This window comes from Phalacrocorax aristotelis, chromosome 8 (genome assembly GCF_949628215.1).
Source record: "Phalacrocorax aristotelis chromosome 8, bGulAri2.1, whole genome shotgun sequence".
Lineage (NCBI taxonomy): Eukaryota > Metazoa > Chordata > Aves > Suliformes > Phalacrocoracidae > Phalacrocorax > Phalacrocorax aristotelis.
Genome location: NC_134283.1, coordinates 16433624 through 16453933, shown reverse-complemented (window position 1 = coordinate 16453933; position 20310 = coordinate 16433624). Strand labels below are relative to the sequence as shown.

The 20310-nt window shown below is 41.3% G+C and overlaps 1 protein-coding gene across 3 annotated transcripts in view; it reads left to right on the top strand.

Moving 5' to 3' along the window:
• ZNF423 (zinc finger protein 423) overlaps positions 1–20310 on the top strand; it is a 234545-nt gene that overhangs the window by 38965 nt on the left and 175270 nt on the right. For all 3 annotated transcript variants that reach the window (XM_075101562.1, XM_075101561.1, XM_075101564.1), the window contains exon 2: positions 4445–4504. In XM_075101562.1, the coding sequence (XP_074957663.1) occupies positions 4445–4504 (60 nt within the window). The remainder of the gene's footprint in view (positions 1–4444; positions 4505–20310) is intronic.

Here is a 20310-nt window from a genome sequence, read left to right as displayed (position 1 = left end):
TTCTAATCAACTGTGTAGTGAATTTGGCACTGGGAGACATGAGTACCCTCTCTGTTGGTGCAGTGTGTTGCACCTCAGATGCCATTCTGTCGATGACACATGGAGCAGAGTGGGACCGAACTTCTGTCCTTTTGCTTTATTGTTTCTATATTACTGAAGGAATAAGAATATGCTTTTCCAAAGCATTTAAAGATGTTTGTTAGGATGGAAAGACAGATAAAAATGAGAGTAAGAGTGTAATTACATAGCAACTTCTGTGGTTGTTTCAACCATGGATTAATGTGCAGGCACAAAACATAATTTGGGTAGAAAATGAGGTGAGTTTGTGAAGGAAAATGGGAAGTATCCAACAAAAACATGTGAAGTGTACTTGTGAACATTCTACCCAAAGCTTAAGATCAATGATTTTGGGTGTCTTCACTTTCAGTGCCTAGTATGAAATGCCTTCAAAATGCATTGAAATGCTGAGCCTTCACCATTAGGTCACCAGGACTCCCGTAAAGTAGTTAGAGCTAATACAAGATCTCTAGTTGCTTTATAAAATCTTGGCTCTTCATCTTAAACTGTGTTGCTGTTTCCTGTGGTATTCCCAAGCTGCAGAGCATTTGAGGTGTGTGGGTGGCCCATGCTGAACATCAGTGACGTGGACTTTGTCTCCACACATTCAGAGTGATTAATTAACACAGATGAAAGTGTCTAGTCCTTGACTTTCAGTAGTTACAATTGTGGCTGGTGTGTCTCAGAAAATTCCTGCTAATGAAACAGGAATTATTTTACTGTGCGGTGTATTTTGGAAGTGATTCTGTTGAATGCTTTGCACCTATTCACTGTCTTTTTTTGCTCATTACTGATACTTAAATAATAGCATCCACAAAGTGAGTGTTAATGCATACTGGTCACCTGAGTGAACTTGGATTTCAATGAATGATGAGAAGAATATTAAGAAGCTGAAACTTTAACTGAAAAATCCACTTAAGTGAATTACTCCCTGGCCTAATATCATGGACAAAGTTTTTGTTGTTTTTTCCTTGGCTCTCAGTAGTGAGAGCTGGAAATCCCTTCACAGCGGTAATGGCCAAATCTATTCTAGATGCACTCCGCCCTCCCAGGGAGGGTTGGCCAAGCCCTAACACATCCCCTGGGTGGTCTGTGCCTAGATGGGGTCTGTGGGACTACTCTCCCCTCCATGCAGTGTGTCATGTCCCCACATCTCTGACCAGCCGAGGAAAGCTTCGCCAGCTTCCCTGTGAGTCCCGCAACAGTCATGTGCAACTGAGGGCAAGTTTTAGCTGCAACTGCTCAGGCATCAAAGTTCAGTCTGGGAGGAAGAAACTTTCCCTCTGACGTCTGTTGCTTCTGCTCATTGGCAAGGCTGAGGTAAACCAGCGGTGACACCACTTCAAATGCTAGATCCTTAAATAATAAGTTATATCCAGAAGATTGAGGTGGCCATGGAGGAATCTCTCAGCCCATGGTTTTATGCCCATTATGGAGAAGGAGCAGAAGCATTGTGGAGTTAAGCATCTCCCTGCAATTATGCCCAGTGCCTGTGACAAAGCCTGATCATCTATTTTTTTAGATTCAGCCTCACAGACACCCTTCCTATCCAAACCCATGGGACTTATTAATTACACAGGTATATATACCCAATATTTCTTTTCTGATGGGCTGGCAGGTGAGGATCAAGTGCTTGGGTCAGGGCTCCCAACTGGTGTCACTGTGACCATGCTGCTCCATAAAATCACGTAACACTGGTCAGGACAGCCTGGCCTTGCCCAGTGGTCATGTCCTGCCTGGACATGTTTAGGTACCCCCAGCTAGCACCGCAGCAAGCAGCGTGGGGTCCCAGTTCCCTTTTGGCAGTGCCCCTGCCCTGTGCTCGCTGTCCAAGGGGACAATTTGACATGCTGTCCTGCTGCCCGAGAGAATCATCAGTCCAGTATAGCAATACCTCTTGGAGTAGGCTCTGCTGTTACTTTTTCTTATTGTTGATCCTATGAAAGATTATGTTTGCTTAAAAAAAAGATAAAAAAAAGAAAAAAAAGTAAAGAAAAAGGGGGAATAATGGTATGAGCAGTAGCTGCACGGAGATATGTCTGTGTGTAAGCTCCAGAGGCTCCATCGCACCAGCCACTTCCTTACACAGAGGTGCAGCACTGTGAGCTGTGTGGTGGGTCTGTGCAAATAGAGGGGGAGAACCTGAAACCATGACTGCAATAATATAAAGTGAACTTCAGTGTCGTCACCTTCACATATATGTTCTCTGTCCCCTTTTCAGTCATTAGGGAGCAAAGCAAATTAATGCTAACAGAGGCTGACTCAAACCTTTGCCCTCATTTAAGGGATTCAAAAAAATGCAGTTTTGTTACGTGCTGGAGCCAGCTCAAGGACTAGAGCAGTCTCCAGTGCTTAACCAACAACAAGGCTGTGTGTTGCTAAAATTACTGATGCCCAGTGCTGATCCCATATACTTCTACTTGACTAGGACTGAATTTATTGCCTTTATGTATTTTTAGCAGACTGATGGGGGGTTTTTTCCACCTCTCTTTCCAAGATAAAACATAAAGAAGTAAAAAACCTCAGCATAAAAGTAGTAAAAATAAAAAACCGTCCAAGCAAGATAACCAAAAAGCAGTCAAGGATAAAATAAAATTAAAACATTCCACTGTTTTGATTAAGGTACATGAATTGCTAACTTAGCTTATTTAGTTTTGGAGCACAAAAGTCCCAAATGTATGTAGATTTTGATGTTAAAACAAGATACATATTTGTGTAAGAGTGAAATTGTATTTAGGATAACTGTCCAGAGTTTTTCTATTAAAAGATGGGTCAAAATGGGAAGATGGTGGTTTACAGAACACAAAATGGTAGGTGAGGTCCTAGGAGAGAGCACACATGAGCCAAGCTTGCTCTGCCACCGTCAGGGAATAGTACCAATAACGGCTTCAATAAGCTTGTAGCTTTGTATCTTGTTTTTTTGCTACCATTCTAGAATTTAATATTATGTGACATGGCCTTCATGATAACACAGACTTTTTGGAAGAAGTATAATCATGTCTCAAGTATGATTCTTCAAAAGAAGCGGCCAAATTTCATGCTCCTCTGTTAGTAAACTTGCAGGCTACCAGCACTGAAGCTGTGCCCTTCTGTGGAGTATGCATTTGTTTATGGTCTGAATATATAATAAAATTTGTCAGGGCACTGCCTATGTATGTTATCTTCTCAGTTTGTAATGCCACATGATGTCACCACTGACATCAACCTGATAGATAAGCTTACAGGATGCCGTATTTCCTTACTGAGTTGGAAAAAAAAAGGGGGGGGGGAGGAAAGAAAGCGTAAAATCAAGAATCTTGTGATGAAAATGTAAATATTTAGTGTAAATAATCACTGGAACAGGTTCCAGGGTCTGATTGTACAGGTCCCATCTGGTCAATAGGGGCTGTGCTTGTGGCTTTGCAGTATGGTTTGGGTTTCAGTTGCAGAATTATGTAGAATTTGTATTTGAACCCAACATAATTTAGATAAAAGGGTGAGAGATTGTTCGGTGCATGGAATAAATACTTTTCATCAGGAAATAAAGACCCATTATTTAAATTTGTTTGGTGTCACGGTGACAGAGTAGGCAGGTGAAGACGATCAACTTCTGCAATTAAAAAGAATTTCCACAGTTACCACTTTCAAATACCTAGTCTGACTTTAGTAAAACTGCCACTGATTTCAGTAACAGCAGGATCAGGCTCTTTTTTACCCTGCTTGTTATCAGTTGATCTCTTAGTTATTTTTAAGAATGTAAGAATCAAATGACATTTTGTAATTCTTAACAGGCAGAAGGTTATAGACTTGCACCTGGCTCTGACAACTTTCACATCAGCAAGCCTTAAATGCAGTTATTTATGACTACCATATTACAGAACATGGTTGCTCATTATAATAGTATTTTTAAATTCTGAACTCTGAAAAAAGATATCACTCTGTTCTGAATATGGCTAATACGTTAGTATGTTAAGATGATGTAAGTCAGGCAATTTTCCGTTCATAGGACAGTCCTTTACTATGATCTGTTACAATGTATATTTATAAAACGACCCCCATGTTTATAATGCCAATTTTGCACACGCAAGTTGTGAATGCACAAAATTTCAAATATGAATACATAGCAGATAGTGATATTTAAACCTCTATTAAAAATGCACATAAGCATACTGTTATCTGTTCAGGAAGAAACTCCAAACAGAAATCCCATGTTTAGGTTAAAACATAGGGAAAATATCTTCACTAAATTTCCATGTTATGAATTATTTTATAGAAGGCAGTAAGTTCTTTTTCAGTAGTGCAGGAGTCTGTTTTAATACTTAATGTCATAGTGGACCTAGTTTTCTGATGGCTTTGCTTTCTAGTTGGTTGGTTTGAGCAATCACAACTTATTTTTCTTCTTTTTCAGTTGAAGAGGGTGAATCTTCAGATTTTGCTTTGACCTGGGACTCATCAGTGACTCAATCAGGTAAATATTTTAGGTTCTTCTGATTGCAAAAACTGCCAGAAAGCTGCCAGGCTTTTTACAGGAACTGTATTTTGTATGTCACATTTCTGTCTCAAATCCAAGACTACCCACTGAAACACAATTTTTATATCAGTTCCATATGGTCAATAAAATCTATTACATACAGAGACTAATATACTCTTATCCTCTGGAGAGCCATTCTTTCTTCTTGTGGGCCTACTGAAATGGGTTGTGATTTCTCCAGTATAACCACTTTGAAGTTTTCTGCAATGGGCACTGTTGCACATTCATTCCAATCTAATTACATAAAAGCTGCTTTAATAGGAATTTAAAACCTTGGTCTCAACTGGAATGTCTATATTTCTCCTCTCAGAGGAAACTGGAAAGTACTGTCAGGACTGGAGAATAAAAGTAGTACATTGCCATGGTAGACAGATTTAACATTTGAACCAGCTTTTGATCTGCTTGATAGTAATAGCACTTAAACATGTGTCTGGGCCTTGTTCATCATTGATAATTTGAATAAAAAGAGGCTCAAGAAACTGAACAGGCTAAAGCAAGTTTGTCTGTAGTTGTGTAATATGTGTTGATAACACAAACATGAGGGTAAATGTCAGATTAGTTTGCTTTTAAAGTAACTAGCCACATCTCAGTCACTGTTCATGCCCTGTCTAAAGATATTTTACTGCATGTTATGTCTTTTAACATTTATGAAATTCTCAGAATATTTTTTATTTCTAATCCAATAAGTCTATTTCTGTGCTGTCTTCATACTGGACTGCACGATGGTATTCTCTTAGAAGCTCAGCAGCAACATGAAAACAGCTCAGAAACCGAGCAGATACAAAAATTAATAATAGTGCTGCATTCCTCGTTAGCCTGAGTATTATAAGAGTCACAGGGAGACTGGCTCACGTGAGACTTTTCTTACTGAAGCCAGTACCTAGCTGGTCTTGAAAGCATAAATTGCTTTTGTGTGGCACTTTTTGACATTTCGCTTTGTACCACCTGCACTCTCAGTTGTGCTGGGTGAATCTTCTCTGGGCGCTACGGCTGTTTTGAACGGTTTGTGTTTTTACTAGTCTTTGATAGCAAATATTGCTGCTGCTGCTGCTGCAAACCTCCAGCTGCGATGTCGAAGGCCCCTTTGTGCCTGGAGCTAACGGCGCATGAAAAGAGCGCTCGCTGGCTCTCTTGCTTGACCTTCGTCTCAAACAGCAAAGGAGTGGAGTTACTGGTGTTATCTATCACAAGTCTTGAATTGTATTAAATTTAACACAGGCTGAGGTTCAAAACAGAAACAACAACAACAAAAAATAATTTCTGTGCAATGCAGAAGTTAATCTGAGATTTCTGGATGGTATTGGTGACTATGCTGTAAGTAAAAGACAGCCTGTGAAAGGCTTTTGCCAAATTAGTTGAGTCTCCTCCATGTTTCTTCATTTACTGCCATAATTACAGCTCTCATCCAAGACGTCGGATGTGGGATAAAATGTGTTGTATGCATGATTTATGGCAGCTTAAGGAAAATCTGTGCTAATTGGGGGATTTTCCTCAATACATTTAGTAGCTACAGGTGTCAGTCTTACATGTGTGTAAAGATGCAATACAGTATCCTATTAAGACAGGGCACAGTGCATAGGACAGGGGTTGTAGGCTGGAATATGACTGAGGAACTACATAGAAAAAGCTTAAAAAGCCCTAGTAAGCAGTGGTGTGGCTGCATGGGGTCACTGGCTCTTGTGTGGTGTGCCTCCAAAACTATATTGAGTAAGTTAAACCAGTCCCTCAGTCCCAGTGTGTGAGACTTTCATTATGTTCTTTTATGATCTTCCTGTTTGCATTAGCTCCAGAAGTGTGATGTTGAAGTTCAATAAAGGGTGAAAAAAACATGCTTCAACTTCTTGTTTCATATGCCCCTTCCTTCACTGGCCCAAAATGACAAAATTGCCTCCCTTTCCTTGATCCCCCCCCAACAGAATAAAACCCAGAAGGCCAAACCCAGGGCTTGTTAACCCTGAAATATTTGCCAGATGTTTCAAATTAACATATTTCTCTCCCTTCTCCTGTATGTGTTTGTACATCTCTGCGTGTGTGCAAACACATGCAAAGCAACTTCTGAAAAATTCTGTTGGCACTCTGCACAGCTGCTGTGGGCTGGGGGAGTAGTGGTCCCAGGGTAGTGTGGAACATAGGGACAGCAAGAGCAAGTAGAATGTAATTTTTAAAATAATAAAAAAATTTTTTTAATATACTAGCAAAATATTTATATAGGTGCAGTTGTGGGGAGAGAGGTGCTTTTGCTGCTATATCTTTTGTTCATCAAACCAGTAGAAGCTACACTGGATTTTTTTTTTTGTGAGTACGAGCTTAATCTGCAGTCATGGAGCTTGTCCAGGTAGCTGTGACAGCTCTCTGTCCCCAGGTCAGGTGTAGGCATTTGTAGGTGCAGGGTAAGACATGTCAAACACTGGGGTCCAAGCTCCGTGGCTCATGATGGGCTTCTCTGCTACTGAAGTGTACTGAAGGCACGTGGTTTGTGCATCCCTGACCGGACTGTGGCACTGGGTGAGGGGCTGCTCGCAGGAGCTGCTTAGTGTAGCTTATGGAAATTTGGCAGTGGACACATTGGCAACAGAGGATCCTGCGCTTGGATGGGTCTGTTTGGGGGTGGCTTAGCACAGGGCACCATCCTTTTTCCTATGGTAGAGTATGTGTGTAAGTTGCTGTCTGCTCTGGCTTAACTGCTTGTTCCTGCTAAGACCTGCTAAGGTGGAATCCTTTACAGGAATCCAACCCTTGGCGTAGTTGCACGAGAAGCTTATTCAAGTACTTTAAATACAACTAGAAATAGTGGTATGATTTTTTTTATGACCATAACTTAAAGGCTGTATGTATTAATCTAGAGAATCAGGAAAATGTATAAGGAGGCAGAGGCTGCCCTTGCACCAGGGTAAATAATCTGGGTGCCCACCAGCCCTGTTTAATGGGCATATAGCAAATTTCCTTCCTCTTCAGATCTTGTAAACATTTTTTTTTTTCCTTAAGGTAAAAGGAAGAAAGAGAGCTTTTCCCTTCCTCTCTTAATCTGAGGACGTAGCTTGCTGTTAAATAGCAAGTCAGTAGTATTTTGCTATGTAAGAGGCAGAGATGCTTTCTGTCCCAGAGGAAGAGCACAGCTGAGTACTCCTTCCCCCTGCTCTTCCCTCTTAACAGCATGTGCAGCCCTTGAAGCCCATCTGTCTCACTCCAAAAGTGTCAGAGAGGGTGGGCTGGGCAGGGCTGCTGGGGAGCCAGGTAAGCACCAGCCTATGCTTTGCAAAAGGGTTTTCTACTGCTTCGAAGCCAAGAGCAAAGCAAGGGTCCTGCCAGACAGTGCTGCATTGCTGTGGTAATGCATCATGAGAGTATTATTTTGAGGAGCAACAAGGGACATTTTAAAGAAGTAAAATGTCTTACTAAATATATAGAGAATTTAAGGCATTTTAAAGACCTATGAAAGCATTTTATGTGGGGGTTGCTGGGGAGTTTCTCATTAGCCTGACTGCGAGGCCCCAGGGAATCTTGTTTGAATTGTCTGGGGCGAACAGAGCAGATTCTGTCTTCTCCTTAGGAGCCTGCGGACCTAAAAGCCTGATTCTTTTTGTGTCAGCTTTTGAGGTACCTGAAAGTATCTTATTTTTGTATGCAGCTATAAGTTATGATATTGATCAAGAAAGAGTTTGGAAAATAGAGGATTGTGGACCTGTAGCCTGAGTGCTCAGGAGAAATGGCACTGGGTATGTCTCTCTGTGTGTGCGTTTGCAGAATATGGGAGGTTCTCTGCAGTGTTAGCAGCTGGAAGGACCTCTCTAACACCAGTGCCCAACCGTTCATTAGCACACAATATTATTATCATTAAATTACAACATTCCAGAAATCATGAAAATAAATTACAGGTTGGTATTCCCCTCTTTCCCCATTAGCTCCAGAGCTGCTGTCCCTGCCACTGAGCTCACTGCAGCAGCTGGGCATGCATGCAAGGGATGTGTTAACAAAGCACAGCATGGGTAAAAAAAACCAAACAACCCCACAACAGTTTAGGACTCAGACATTTGATGTTTTGCCATTAAGGGTTCTCCCACGTGCTTGTTTTATACAGTACACTACTTTGAATTTTTAATTGCCTTCTGCAATTTCTTTTAAAGTTTCCCTCTGTTAAGGAGGAAAAAAAGAAAAGGGGAAGCAGCAGCTTTTGAGAAATGAACCACAAAATAAAAGAAAACCACCCTCTGATCACTCCTTCTCCCCTCTCTTCCACTTTGCATGAAGTCTCCCAGCTATGTAAGTCACAATTTTCACTTGGTATCTTCAGAGGAGGAACATCTTGACGCAGTTTGGAGACTTGTTTTTTGCTCAGGGCTACTGGAGCCCGTGCTGGGTTGTTTTTAATGCCATCTCTGCTGCTTGGGACTCTCCCTGTCTGTTTCCTCCTGGTAGTTCCCTGTGCTCTCCTCCACCACTGGTGTACTGATCCTCAAGTGTTTAGGGTTTCTGTTCTCCTCTAATTGTTTTGTAGGGTTGGGTTTAATTTTGGCTACCAAAGGAGCAAAATGGATGAGAAAGCCAGGGTCTCAAAAGTGAACAGAGACTTGCCCATGCAAGTATTAATGTGTTAACTTTTTACCCTTTTCTGTTTATTCAGATACGCTACAGAAAATGTGTTCTCCTTTCTCACCTTTCCCCTTTTGGAGGCCTGTTTTGGCCACACAAAGTTTGTTGACTCCTCCAACACTGTGAACTTGCACGCCCCAGCATGGTCCACAGCCCGGTGCCCACTAAGGCTGCCATCCTTGCAGGACCCCATCCCCTGTGGTCTCACAGTACCAAGGGCTGTCCCTGCTCTCTGCCTGTGTCCTCCTGGCAGCTCCCACAGAGCCCCTGCTGGTTCTACTCTAGCCACAGGACCTGCTGAGCGCAGGCTGTGTCAGGAGTATGTCAGGAAGGTTCAGGTGAGAGAGACTGCCCTCCCACAGACACCAAGCTCTTTTTCTCCATCTCTACATGCATTGTATTTTGCCTTATTTAACTTCTAAATGGCAGAACAGTGAAAAAAACCTTCCCAAACACCCTCAACATGAAATTCTGGGATCTCTGCTGCAAACATTGAAAAGGTCCGTTGCAATTCAGTGGGCATTAGAAACCTGTTTTCTTGCAAGTACTCTGAAATTACCTGCCCTGATTGTCTTCACAAGCTCAGACTTCTAAAATCTGATGTCATTAGTAAATCAATATGAGAAGATTCCAATTACAGTGCATAAGGATTTGCAAAGAAAGAAACCTTTGAACTTAGCAAAGAACATGAGTCTCTGATAACTTTCTTAGTTGAATATTTTTTCAATATACTGTGAAAAGTATGATCTCAATCAGTTGGCTTTCTTATGTTGGTTTTAAAAACAGCATGGACCTCCAGCATGCAGCCCAGTCAGTATAGTCTGAAGTTCTCAAAACTTTAAATATCTGCTTTGGAAGCAGCCAAAACCCAAGCAAATGTAAACTAGAAATAAACCCAGGGAGGTTTGTAGCTCTGGCTGCCGCATTCCTCCTTTATCCTAAGCTGAGATTTTATTTTCCTTGGTAATATGTGGATTTTTACAATGTAACATAGTTATGTGTCCTTTCGGAAGAGAGATAAAAAAGAATTATTTCTTAATTATAAAATTTAAGTTTTAACTTCAGTCTTTTACTTATAAATACTGATTTATCTTTTCTTTTTTAAAGAAAGTACTTTTGGTAGTGCTTTCTTAAACTGAAGGTGAATTGATAGACAGTACGTGATACTCAGATAATGTGGGTGAACATCCAAGACAGGTGTAAGATTTGTGGAGCCAGGATAATATAAAAAGAAACAATACAAGTAATTATAAACCCTTCCCAAATTACTCTGTTTGTAGAAGCTCACGGCACAACTCTGCATCTGCAGGTGCGAGGGCTCCCAGGCTGGTGGGAAGAGGAATGTGGGACTGCTGGAGGAAACTGTTGGCTGGAGTGACAGGGGTCCCTGGGGGTCCCTGAAGCCCTACTGACATCCTGTGGCTGTAGCACCTTCAGGGAAAGAAGTATAAAAAAATGAGATTCCTCACTGCGTGTGGTGCAGCGCAGCATTAACACATGCATCTGTCATGGAAACAGCCGTCACGCAAATCTGCCAAGGCATCTCTGGTGATGCGGCACCATAGGTGTTCCCTTCATGTTTGGAGAGGGATTCTCCAACAAGGAGTGATCTTCAGATGTGAACACAGCATGGGTGTCGGTATTTAAATTAGAAGCACACACCTGTGTATTATGGCATTTCCTAGAAAATACTTACTATTAAAAATGTTAATTGGGAAAATTATGATGATAGCACAGAGAAGAAGAATTAATTTCTGTGGTAAAAGAGGTGAGGAAAGAAGCTCATTTCAAAGTGAGCTATTGAGTGCTCCCCCTACCCCATCACCCACCTGTTCACAGGCTTTTTAAAGACAGTGACTGCTAGAAAGCCAGTCTGCTTAAGAGAAGCTGAGCAAGCATGGTGTGTCAGTGTGTTGTTGGTATTGCCAAGCTTCACAGTACCTAAAGCCAGGCCCCCTAAACTGCTATGAGCAACATCTGTAAAGGTGAGGATTTCTGTAGGCTGCAGGATTGCAGTCCCTGCCTGGCCATGCTGGCAAGGGGCCATGGACTCACATGCATTGGGATGCCAGTGGTACACTGGGACTGGTGATGGGCAGCAAGGTTTTAGTCAAATCTGGGAGTATCTCTGGGGTCATTGGGTTAACCTCATCTGAATTTTTGTTCTGCTAGTACAGGGCCACTATGGGTTGGGGGATGTTCCCATTGGGTCTTCTGGCTGGGACATCTTGCTAGAAATACAAAGACAGCATCAGAATGGGCAGTTGCCCTTGTGAGTGTATGCTTCTGGGGCTGACACAGGACATCCTCCACGGGGTCGTGTCCCCGTCTTGCCAGCAATGTTTTCTTCCCTCCGACAAATTTGATTTTTATTTAAAGGTGTGCCTGTTGGTGCTTTATCTGCCAGGAGACTGTAATGCTGTGTTTCATTTCCTTGCACTGAATGAATTTGTTCACTTTCATGGGTGGGCCCTCAGGCAGAGCCTTCCTGGCTCTCAGTTCCTTGCTTGCATTCAGATATCCCGCGGGTGTGAACATCCCAGTGAAGGATGCTGCCATTGAGCTGGAGGTAGTGCTGGCAAGGAGCAAGGTGCAGCATAACACCGTCCCATCTTCACACTCCTGCTCTCCCTTCCTCTGTTTCTTTCCAGTGATGCTACCTTATCCTCTCCTGCTGCCCAAGCAAAGGGCTGTGATTAGATGAACATTTTCTGTGTTTTTAGATGAAAAATATATCTGTTGTTTACAATAGCCTTGAGGGACATAACTAGCAGTAATGGGCTAAAGTAAAGCAAAGGAGATGCTAGGCTAAACATCTGGAAACATTTCCCAGTAGTGGGATCTAATAGACTCTGGGATTATCTCCCATCACTTTGGTCATTTTCAAACCGGACTGGACAAAGCGCTTCAAAATACACTGTAGGAACGGTCTTATATTAGCAGAGGGATGGATAAGATCACCTGATATAAGCCCTATTCATCTCTAATTTATTCAGTTCCGCTGCACTCTGGATTTGCTAATCTCCTGCAGATTTGAGGACTGAAGCAGACTGAGTGGTCAGGCAAATTGTGCTTTCTACAGCTTATTTCAGTAAATATTTTTAGGTAGGATCTCCAACCACTTTACAAATGCTAATTAAGCCTCCCAACCTAGTAGAAAGTCTTCCTTGTGCCCGATGTCCATACTACTTTCTGTGTATCAAGCAGCATGCACTGTGCTGCAGGTTGACCTTCCCAGAGCGCTCTGTCTTCAGGACTGATGGGCACTTTCCAGCCCATCTTGCTTTGAGTTGTTTCTGCAGGTCGGTGGCTTTGCTTTTGCAATTCTGCTTGGGCTGGCTGGTAGGAGCGAGGGAAGCTGAAACCATGCCACTGTAGTAAAGTGAGTGCAATGGGTTTTACCTTTGTGAAATGAGACAGCTGAAGAGTTGAAGGGAGGTCTTATGGTAAACAATTTATTTGGTTCTCGTAGGAGCTTCTGTTCTCCTTCAGGTAGTTCACACATTGTAGTTGTAACCGGTAGCTCAAAGCTCCCAGCCTGAATAAATATAAAACAGCAGTAACAGAATAGATTACATTGGCCTGATGTTTAAATGAGAAAAAATAAATAAGAAATAATGCCACAGTGGTAGATCTTCAGTAATCATTCTTCTTGAGAAAAAACCCAAACTGTCAGTCATGAGAATGGGGTTTTATAAAAAAGGTTGTAAAAGAAGAAAGACAAATGGAATAAACAAGCTCCATTGCTTTGTTTTCTGGGCTAAGGATGTTGATATGAAACTCTGCGGTGAAGAACTGCATGAAATTTATGATGCTTTGCCCAAATAATCTTTGCTTATTCAGTACAGGAAACTAGAATCATTTGGGTTGGAAGGGACCTCTAGTGGGTCTTACTCCACATTGACCTGACTTGTAAAGGTTTCTGTAACCACTACCACTGTATCTTTGGTTAAATTGTCTTCAACTGTTAAGCTTATCGTAGACCAAGAGTACAAGCATGGTTAGTGTAGTATAAGAATGTGTAGAAGACAGAAATTAAGGCCAAATACTAATGAAGAAAAGGATTTTTAAAAAGTTAATATAGCTTAAAATTTCCCATAATAGAAAATACATTTGTATTTCTGCCATTTAGTGTCTAAAGTAGCCTTTTCCTGGTATCGCTACAGGAATTACAATGTCATTGTCAAAATAAACCAAGCTTATCTCCTAATCTTGTATTTGTTGTGTATAAATTCAAATGAGAAAACTGTTAAATGGGACCATTTATAATGAGATTTGAGATACCCTATGGCTCTCACTTGGAGACAAGTGACCTTTGTCTTTTTTGGGGCTGAGTAACAGCGTGATGAAGATTTAATAGATGTGTGCAGAGACCTGTTAATAGATTGGGGTGTGCATGGAAGAGGTGCTTGATGAGTCTTGCTGTACATATTTTTGAGTTCATCACACTTGGGACTGAAATACCTGCCTATTTGTGTGTTTTACTAGCCATGCCTCCTTTCTCCCTTGGATCACTTTGGCATTTCTTAGTAGAAATTATTAGACAGTCACAAAACAGTAAAGAGAAAGAAAAAAAACCCTGCACACTTGGAAAAACTGTCTGTGTTGCATAAAGCTCTGACAAGATCAAGCCTCTAATTAAATTATCTGGCATGTGGACAATTCTTTTCCAAGATCTGCTGAGCTAAGTGTAGCCATTAGCTCATACAGCCACCAAATCAGAAGTACCAAAGAGACAATTTACATAGGGCCACAGTGTGTTTTAAAAAATTCTGATGAATTGTGAAGCCTGTAATGTTAATTGCCAGTTAGCACATTGTAAGTGCTGTAATTATTTGCAAGTAAAATGATGTAAGGGACACAACATTGTACTTTTCTTAACACTTCACATGTTGGTGATCCACTAAATCTCCCATTTAGAGTTTTGCTGGTAATTTTAAGATCTTGACAGCCACTTGCAAGCTTGCTGTGCTGCCTGCTGTCTTTAATCCTGAGCAGCAGCTCTCAAAATCTTTATTTAAAAAAAAGCAATAAAATAATAAATGCCAATGTCTGTTGCTGACCAGCGAGAGTGTAGCCAGCCCTGCAGCTGGCCGCACTGGAGCCCAGCTGGGAGAGAGCCCTCAGCACAAATTTCCAGCCTATTGCCTCCTACCACCGTGCCGCAGAAGTGGGCCAAAAGCTCCTCCGTATGGGATTAAAGGGATGTGTAATAGATTAAAGATCAAAAATGTTAATTAAGAAATGGTCTTTTCTAATAAGATGCCTTCAAGGGCATGGTACCAAAAATGAGGCAATATCTCATTTTGGCAACAGTGCTGAGGTTGTAATGAAGCATGGGGGTAAGGGGAGAAGGAAGGGATGCCTCCTGTTCAAGGCATCTCCTTCAGAAGGGGTAAATCAATTAGCAACAAAAATGTAAACATCTAAGTCAGAATGACATTACTCTGAATGCTACTGAACAATGTGTGGATTTAGATGTATGCATTTTAGCTTGGCATTTCCTGGAGGATAATTTGGCAGTTTGCGATTGATAAAGGAGGACTCCTTCAGCTTAGTGGCATTTAAGCAGCAGCATGGTAATTTGGCTGAAAATAACCACTCTTTTTGGAAACTTTGGTGCATTTGAAGTGAATCCATGCAATATATTTTCCTGATGTAATTTTCTAGATATGGGAAGTTCAGCACCTTTGTTGCTGGATTGAAACCTGTAGGCACTATGTTTGGGGAAAGGCTTATTTCTCCTCAGAAAAGGGAAAAGACACAATTCTGAGCTCTCATATTCCAGCCTCCCACAGCAGGGACAAGTTTATGTTTAACAAATAAACTGATATGCAAGTGTTACTTCTGTGTTTCAAACCTGAAAGGTGCTTTCAAGAGCTGTGAAATTTTATTGCATCATTATAACTAAAGAAGACACACTTTTTCTTGAATCTGAGCATTCTAGGTAGTGACTTTGCTGTTATGTTTTCTTAGTAAACTCACCAAAACTCCAAAAAGAAAACTCAGACGTTTAACAACACTTTTCCTTGCAGTGGGTGATGGGATTTCACATCCCACTTCATCCCACGCTTTCCCCTCTCAACACCTTAATGCTGAAAGCTGCAGTTATTTGCTAGCATAAAATGGAGGGATCCTGTAGGCAAACTTTTCCCCTCTTAGCTGGAAACCTGTATAAAGAAAACCACTGGCATTGGTGAGGCTGTCTACATAGCATGTGTATATGTTTTAAGGCTCTGGCTATTGTTTGAACCAAAGCTAGAGAGAATTTTCAATTTGAGAGAAATATGTGGGAAGGCACTTGCCAGTTGTGTGCCTCTGTGTGTGCATGGTGGTTGGGGCTGACTGAAGCAGCCTGGAAAACCACAGTCCTCCGACCATGGTCTGAAATTTAGATTTGTTGCTCTAGCTGTGTATAATTAATCTTCATCTGTTGTATGAATCTTTAGTTGAAAGGAGCAGTTGGAGGATATAAATGAGGGAAAGACAAGGGCTCTGGGCTACCTGGTCACCTGCAGCCCTCAGACAAAGTGGGGAAGCAGAGCACTGCATTTGCATCCTAGAGAGGAGGAGTGATGGTTTTCCCTGGGTCATGTTCAACTGAGAGGGCGTTTGGAGCTAGGCATGTTATAGTCTTTTGCTTGTTGGTAATATTTAGCTCAGATGGGGGCTATAGGCAACTTAAATGACACTGAATTCCTGTGGCCTGATTTTGTCAGATAAGTGAACACAAAGTGGTTGTTTCCATCCACTGAAAGAAAATTGGAGAACTACTTCTTATCCAAAGACTCAAATCAGATCTTTTCACAGTTCATAAATGTATTGTTTTGATGGACTGATTAGTTCCATCCTTACTTGATTTCACTTATGTTTTTTGTTAAAAGAAATGTGTAACTCAGACTTGGATTAGCCCTCTTCCAAGAAGGTCTCCATCAAGCCGGTCTTGGTGACACATCAAGGAGATACAACTGTAGCAACAGAAAAATCATTGCCTTTTTTCCTTATTATGAAGTTCCTTTAAAAGTCTCAAAGTCTTTTTGTACTGGGCAGCTTTGAATACAGTGTTCTGAACTGAAGGTTTCCTCTGTAATTTTGGCAATATTCACAAAAGATTATGTAGTCTCTTTTTTTTTTCTTTCAGTGACAATAGGGAAGACTTCCATTTTGCATTGTTGATTTAATCAAGTAGGTTGTATTTGCAGAAAAATGGTCAGTTTGTAATGCTGTCATTAATTTGTACAGAATGTGTGTCCCATATAGAAATCGAGAAAACCTGAACTTAATATTTGACAGTAGTTCATATTGGACTCTTTGCATTTAGCATACAAGTCCAGATGACCATTTATACTGGTAAATGAATGAGAGAGGTTCTGTGTAAAAAGCATTTGGCTTATCTTCCTTGATCCTATTAAACAAAATACATTTATTGCCAAATTTCCACAGCAACGTCCAGAAAGGATATAAAAATCAGCAGGGTTAGGCAGGTATAACTGAGAGCAGCATTTGGTGTATTATCTTATGAAGAAAAGGTTGTGCAGTAAATATGTACTTTTTCTGACCAAGGTGAATTTCAGGCTAAAATCTTGCACAGATTAGCTAATAGCTAGATTGGTAAACCATTTTCTGGACAGGATGTTGCAGAAACCCACATTTTTTTCTTCATTTTTTCTTTATATATTGTGTGTGCAGACAGCTGCAGTGTTGAAGACATGAGGAATATCACCTCTGCAAATACTCTTTGCATCGCTGAGTTCGTGTTGTGACAAGCAAGCATAGATGCTTCTGTATAACAGAATTAAATTATGTTCTGTTTTTCACCCTTACTTCTGAAAAGTGGTACTCAGTGTTTGTGGTGTTTTGTGTGTGAAATTGAAACAAGAATTGGTGTTGCTCTTCTTCCAAAACGATTTACAAAAACTGGTGAATTTTTAGGGCTTTTTTTATATACTAAGATTGTAAATCTGTTGTATTTTAAATGTCTTTTTGAGTTGTGAAGAAACCCGCAGATACACCACAGTCACTGAGAAAATACATCATAAGAGTTAAGTGATTTTTAGCTTGATACTGTAATGAAATATTTTAAAACTCTATCTGGTTAACGAACATCGTGGCCAGACTGAATAATTGGCTGAGGATGTAGGAAGTAGAAGTGCTTTAAAAATAGACTCCTTGCTGTGATAGCTGTATATCAGGTGGAAGGGTCCAAAGCAAACCCCAAACCCTTCTTTCCACATCAGCCATCGTGGGGCTGGTGGGAGAGGGGCTGTGTGAGGCTGTGGGTGCGGTGGCCATGCCCTTGTGAGCTGTGGTGTGTGACTGTTGAAGAAGCTGTTTTGTAGGATGAGGTTCTCAAGTGTGCGCCTTCCTGCTTGTCAGCAACTAAAATGCAAAGGCAATTTAAGGAAAAAAATTGAGACTGGGCCACCACAAAGAAACGTGCCTTTTTAAAATGGATAATTCGTTGTTTTTACTACTTTTTACCTTGTGCAAAGTACACAGGGAATGGGGCTGCTAAAGAGCGCATCAACTAAATTAGGGTTAATTAGAAGTTGTCCCAAATAGCTGGTGCTTCATCAGCAACAGAGCAGCATGTAAATAAATCTAATTTCTCTCCAACTAAACTTTTCACAAGCTTAATTAAAGCAGCAACAATATCTTGTCCCCTACTCCCCCTTTTTCATTAATGGGAGTGTGTCATTATGAGCCGTATCTGGTGAGGGTTATCGTGAGCAGTCCAGAGCTGCACTTTTCACAACTGTCCTTCGAGGCTGAGGAAGAAGTGGAGGAAATTACAGTGTATCTGGAAGTGTCCAATTATGGTAGTTCATAAGAAGCTTGAGAAGCAGAAAGCACCAATGGAATGGAAAAAATCACCACTATATTCTGGAGTGACTTTTGTTGATTACGTGAAGTATTTCCACTACGTGGATTATTTGCGATCTTAATTTCTTCCCCATTATTATTCATTTGCCAGCAAAAAGTCTTACTTAGGGTTTTATATGTTTTTTACCATACATCATTCTCATGGTAGATCTGAGGGCTCTGCCAGTTCTCTGATGCTGTGGTCTCCTGCTCTAACACTCAGGACCTGCCGAATGAGAGGAGCATCTGAGGGAGACAAGACTTTAAAGTCATTTTAGCTTTTACTCTTAAATGTTTTCTCACACTTTTCTTTACCATGTAGGGCTAGAAGAAAGAACACAGGAAGATATTAGCAGAAAAAGCATTATTATGGCTAAAAGGATCACCATGCTGGAGGACTGGTGCAGCTTACTTCTTATTCTAGGGATAAATAGCTGTAAACCTCTTGCCAGAAATTAGTTCTCGCAGGGAGAGTACAAACCTGGATGCAGGTTTCAGCTGGGTGCAGAAGTGCTCTGCTGAGGGCTCATTCAGAGGGCTTAACTTATTTCATTTGGTGCTTGATTCACTGTCCTCTGATTTTTTCACCCCTTTTAAAAATTTCTAATTCTATCGAAGCCAGCACATTCCTTATTACGTGGTGTCACGTTTCAGCCGATACAAATTAATAAATGAGCAGCAGCAGAATAGCATGCAGCACAATTCTAACAGCATGAGCTGCACAGAAGTATATTTCACTTAGCTCCAATTTAAATACTTTGCTTGGCTCGATTTAATTATGTGAAATTACTGAATTAATGGCTTTGTCAAGTGAAACGTGTAGGACTTCAGAGTTTGCTATTAAGGAAAGAAATGAGAAAGAAAATTAGAGGTACATTAATTTTTGCGTGAGAGCTCGTGTTAAACACAAACTGAAATATAACTGAGCCCACAGCCAAAATCATGTCATGTTTTAAAACAGGGGAAGAGAGAATGAGCAAAAAATGGCAGGAAACTTTTTGAGTTGTTCTGCCAATTTGGTTTCCCAGTTGGCTTGTACGAATCTCCTTGGTGTGTCTGCTGGGCAGTAGTGGTGTTTGTGCAGCAGGGGCTGGCCATGGTCATGCGGAAGGTAATACTTTTTGCAGAACTGATGCTTCTCTAATGGCTTGGCCACCTGTTAAATACCCTTTCCTGTGCTGCGTAATGAGATGCACAGACTCTCCTCTCTTTTCTGGTTGAGCATCTTGTTAAGTTAATGAATGTGAAAAAAAGGCAACTGAATTATTTTGCTGTGGTCTGGATACTGCATCAGGACATCGTGCCCAGCCCAGTGTTGGTCGTGCAGAGATGCACACGCATAACGAGACCTGGGGGTAACATTTCCTAAAGGTTGTAAGCCCTACTCTTCTGAAGCTATTTAGACGTGTAGGTGCCTAACTCTCATTAATTTCCAATATCATGGGTTTTTGCTACGGTCCATTGCCATTCGGTGGGTATTTGGCTCCTAAATCACTTGGCTGCCTACAGATGTGTCCCCCCCCAGCTCCAGTTGGAGCAGTGTAAGGTACTGTTTTCCCAGTTTTGCTCACTTTGCCAGCTCTGCCCTGCTTGGAAGAGTCCTGTGCAGCAGAGGCATGAGCCTCTGCCAGCAGTACCTGGTGGCAAAGTGATGTGAGCAGACATTTTGGGAAATGTGGCTATTTCCTCAGGTGCATTTGAAGAATATTTTTTCCAAAGCAAACCAGATTTGTAGAGAGAAAGTCTCCAAGCTTTTTTCTCCAAGATGTTACTTGGTATTTGATCAGACCGTAAAACTTGCAGCTAGGTTATGGTCCAGGTCCACCCTGGGTATAAACAGGAGTTTTACCTAAGAAGCTAAGTCCATGAACCCGCCCCTCAGAAAACTCTCAGGTCTTTAATCACAGTTTTGAAAAATTCCAGGCACAGTTATTGCAGAAGAAGGTCCCTTCCATGCTCCTTCAGCTGCACATGTGTCTTTCCCACTGGAAAACAATCCAGGCAGGTTCTAAGCAAACCAAGACCCATGAGGAGGACAGTGAAATAACTATTGCTTTTTCTGATTTACCAAAGTGTATTTTTCTTTCTGCCCCAATATATTTTCCCCTCTGATGTTCCATCTTTTCCCTTTGTATTGATGCCACCCCTGGGTTCCTAGGAGATGGTTGGCAGAGTGCTATGGCTCTTTCCCTCTCAGTCCTAATGTTTTGGGGCTTTTATAGACGTAAAAACATGAATGCAAATGCTACCGGTAGAATCCTAGTTTGGGTTGTAAAAGGCATTTCTCTTCA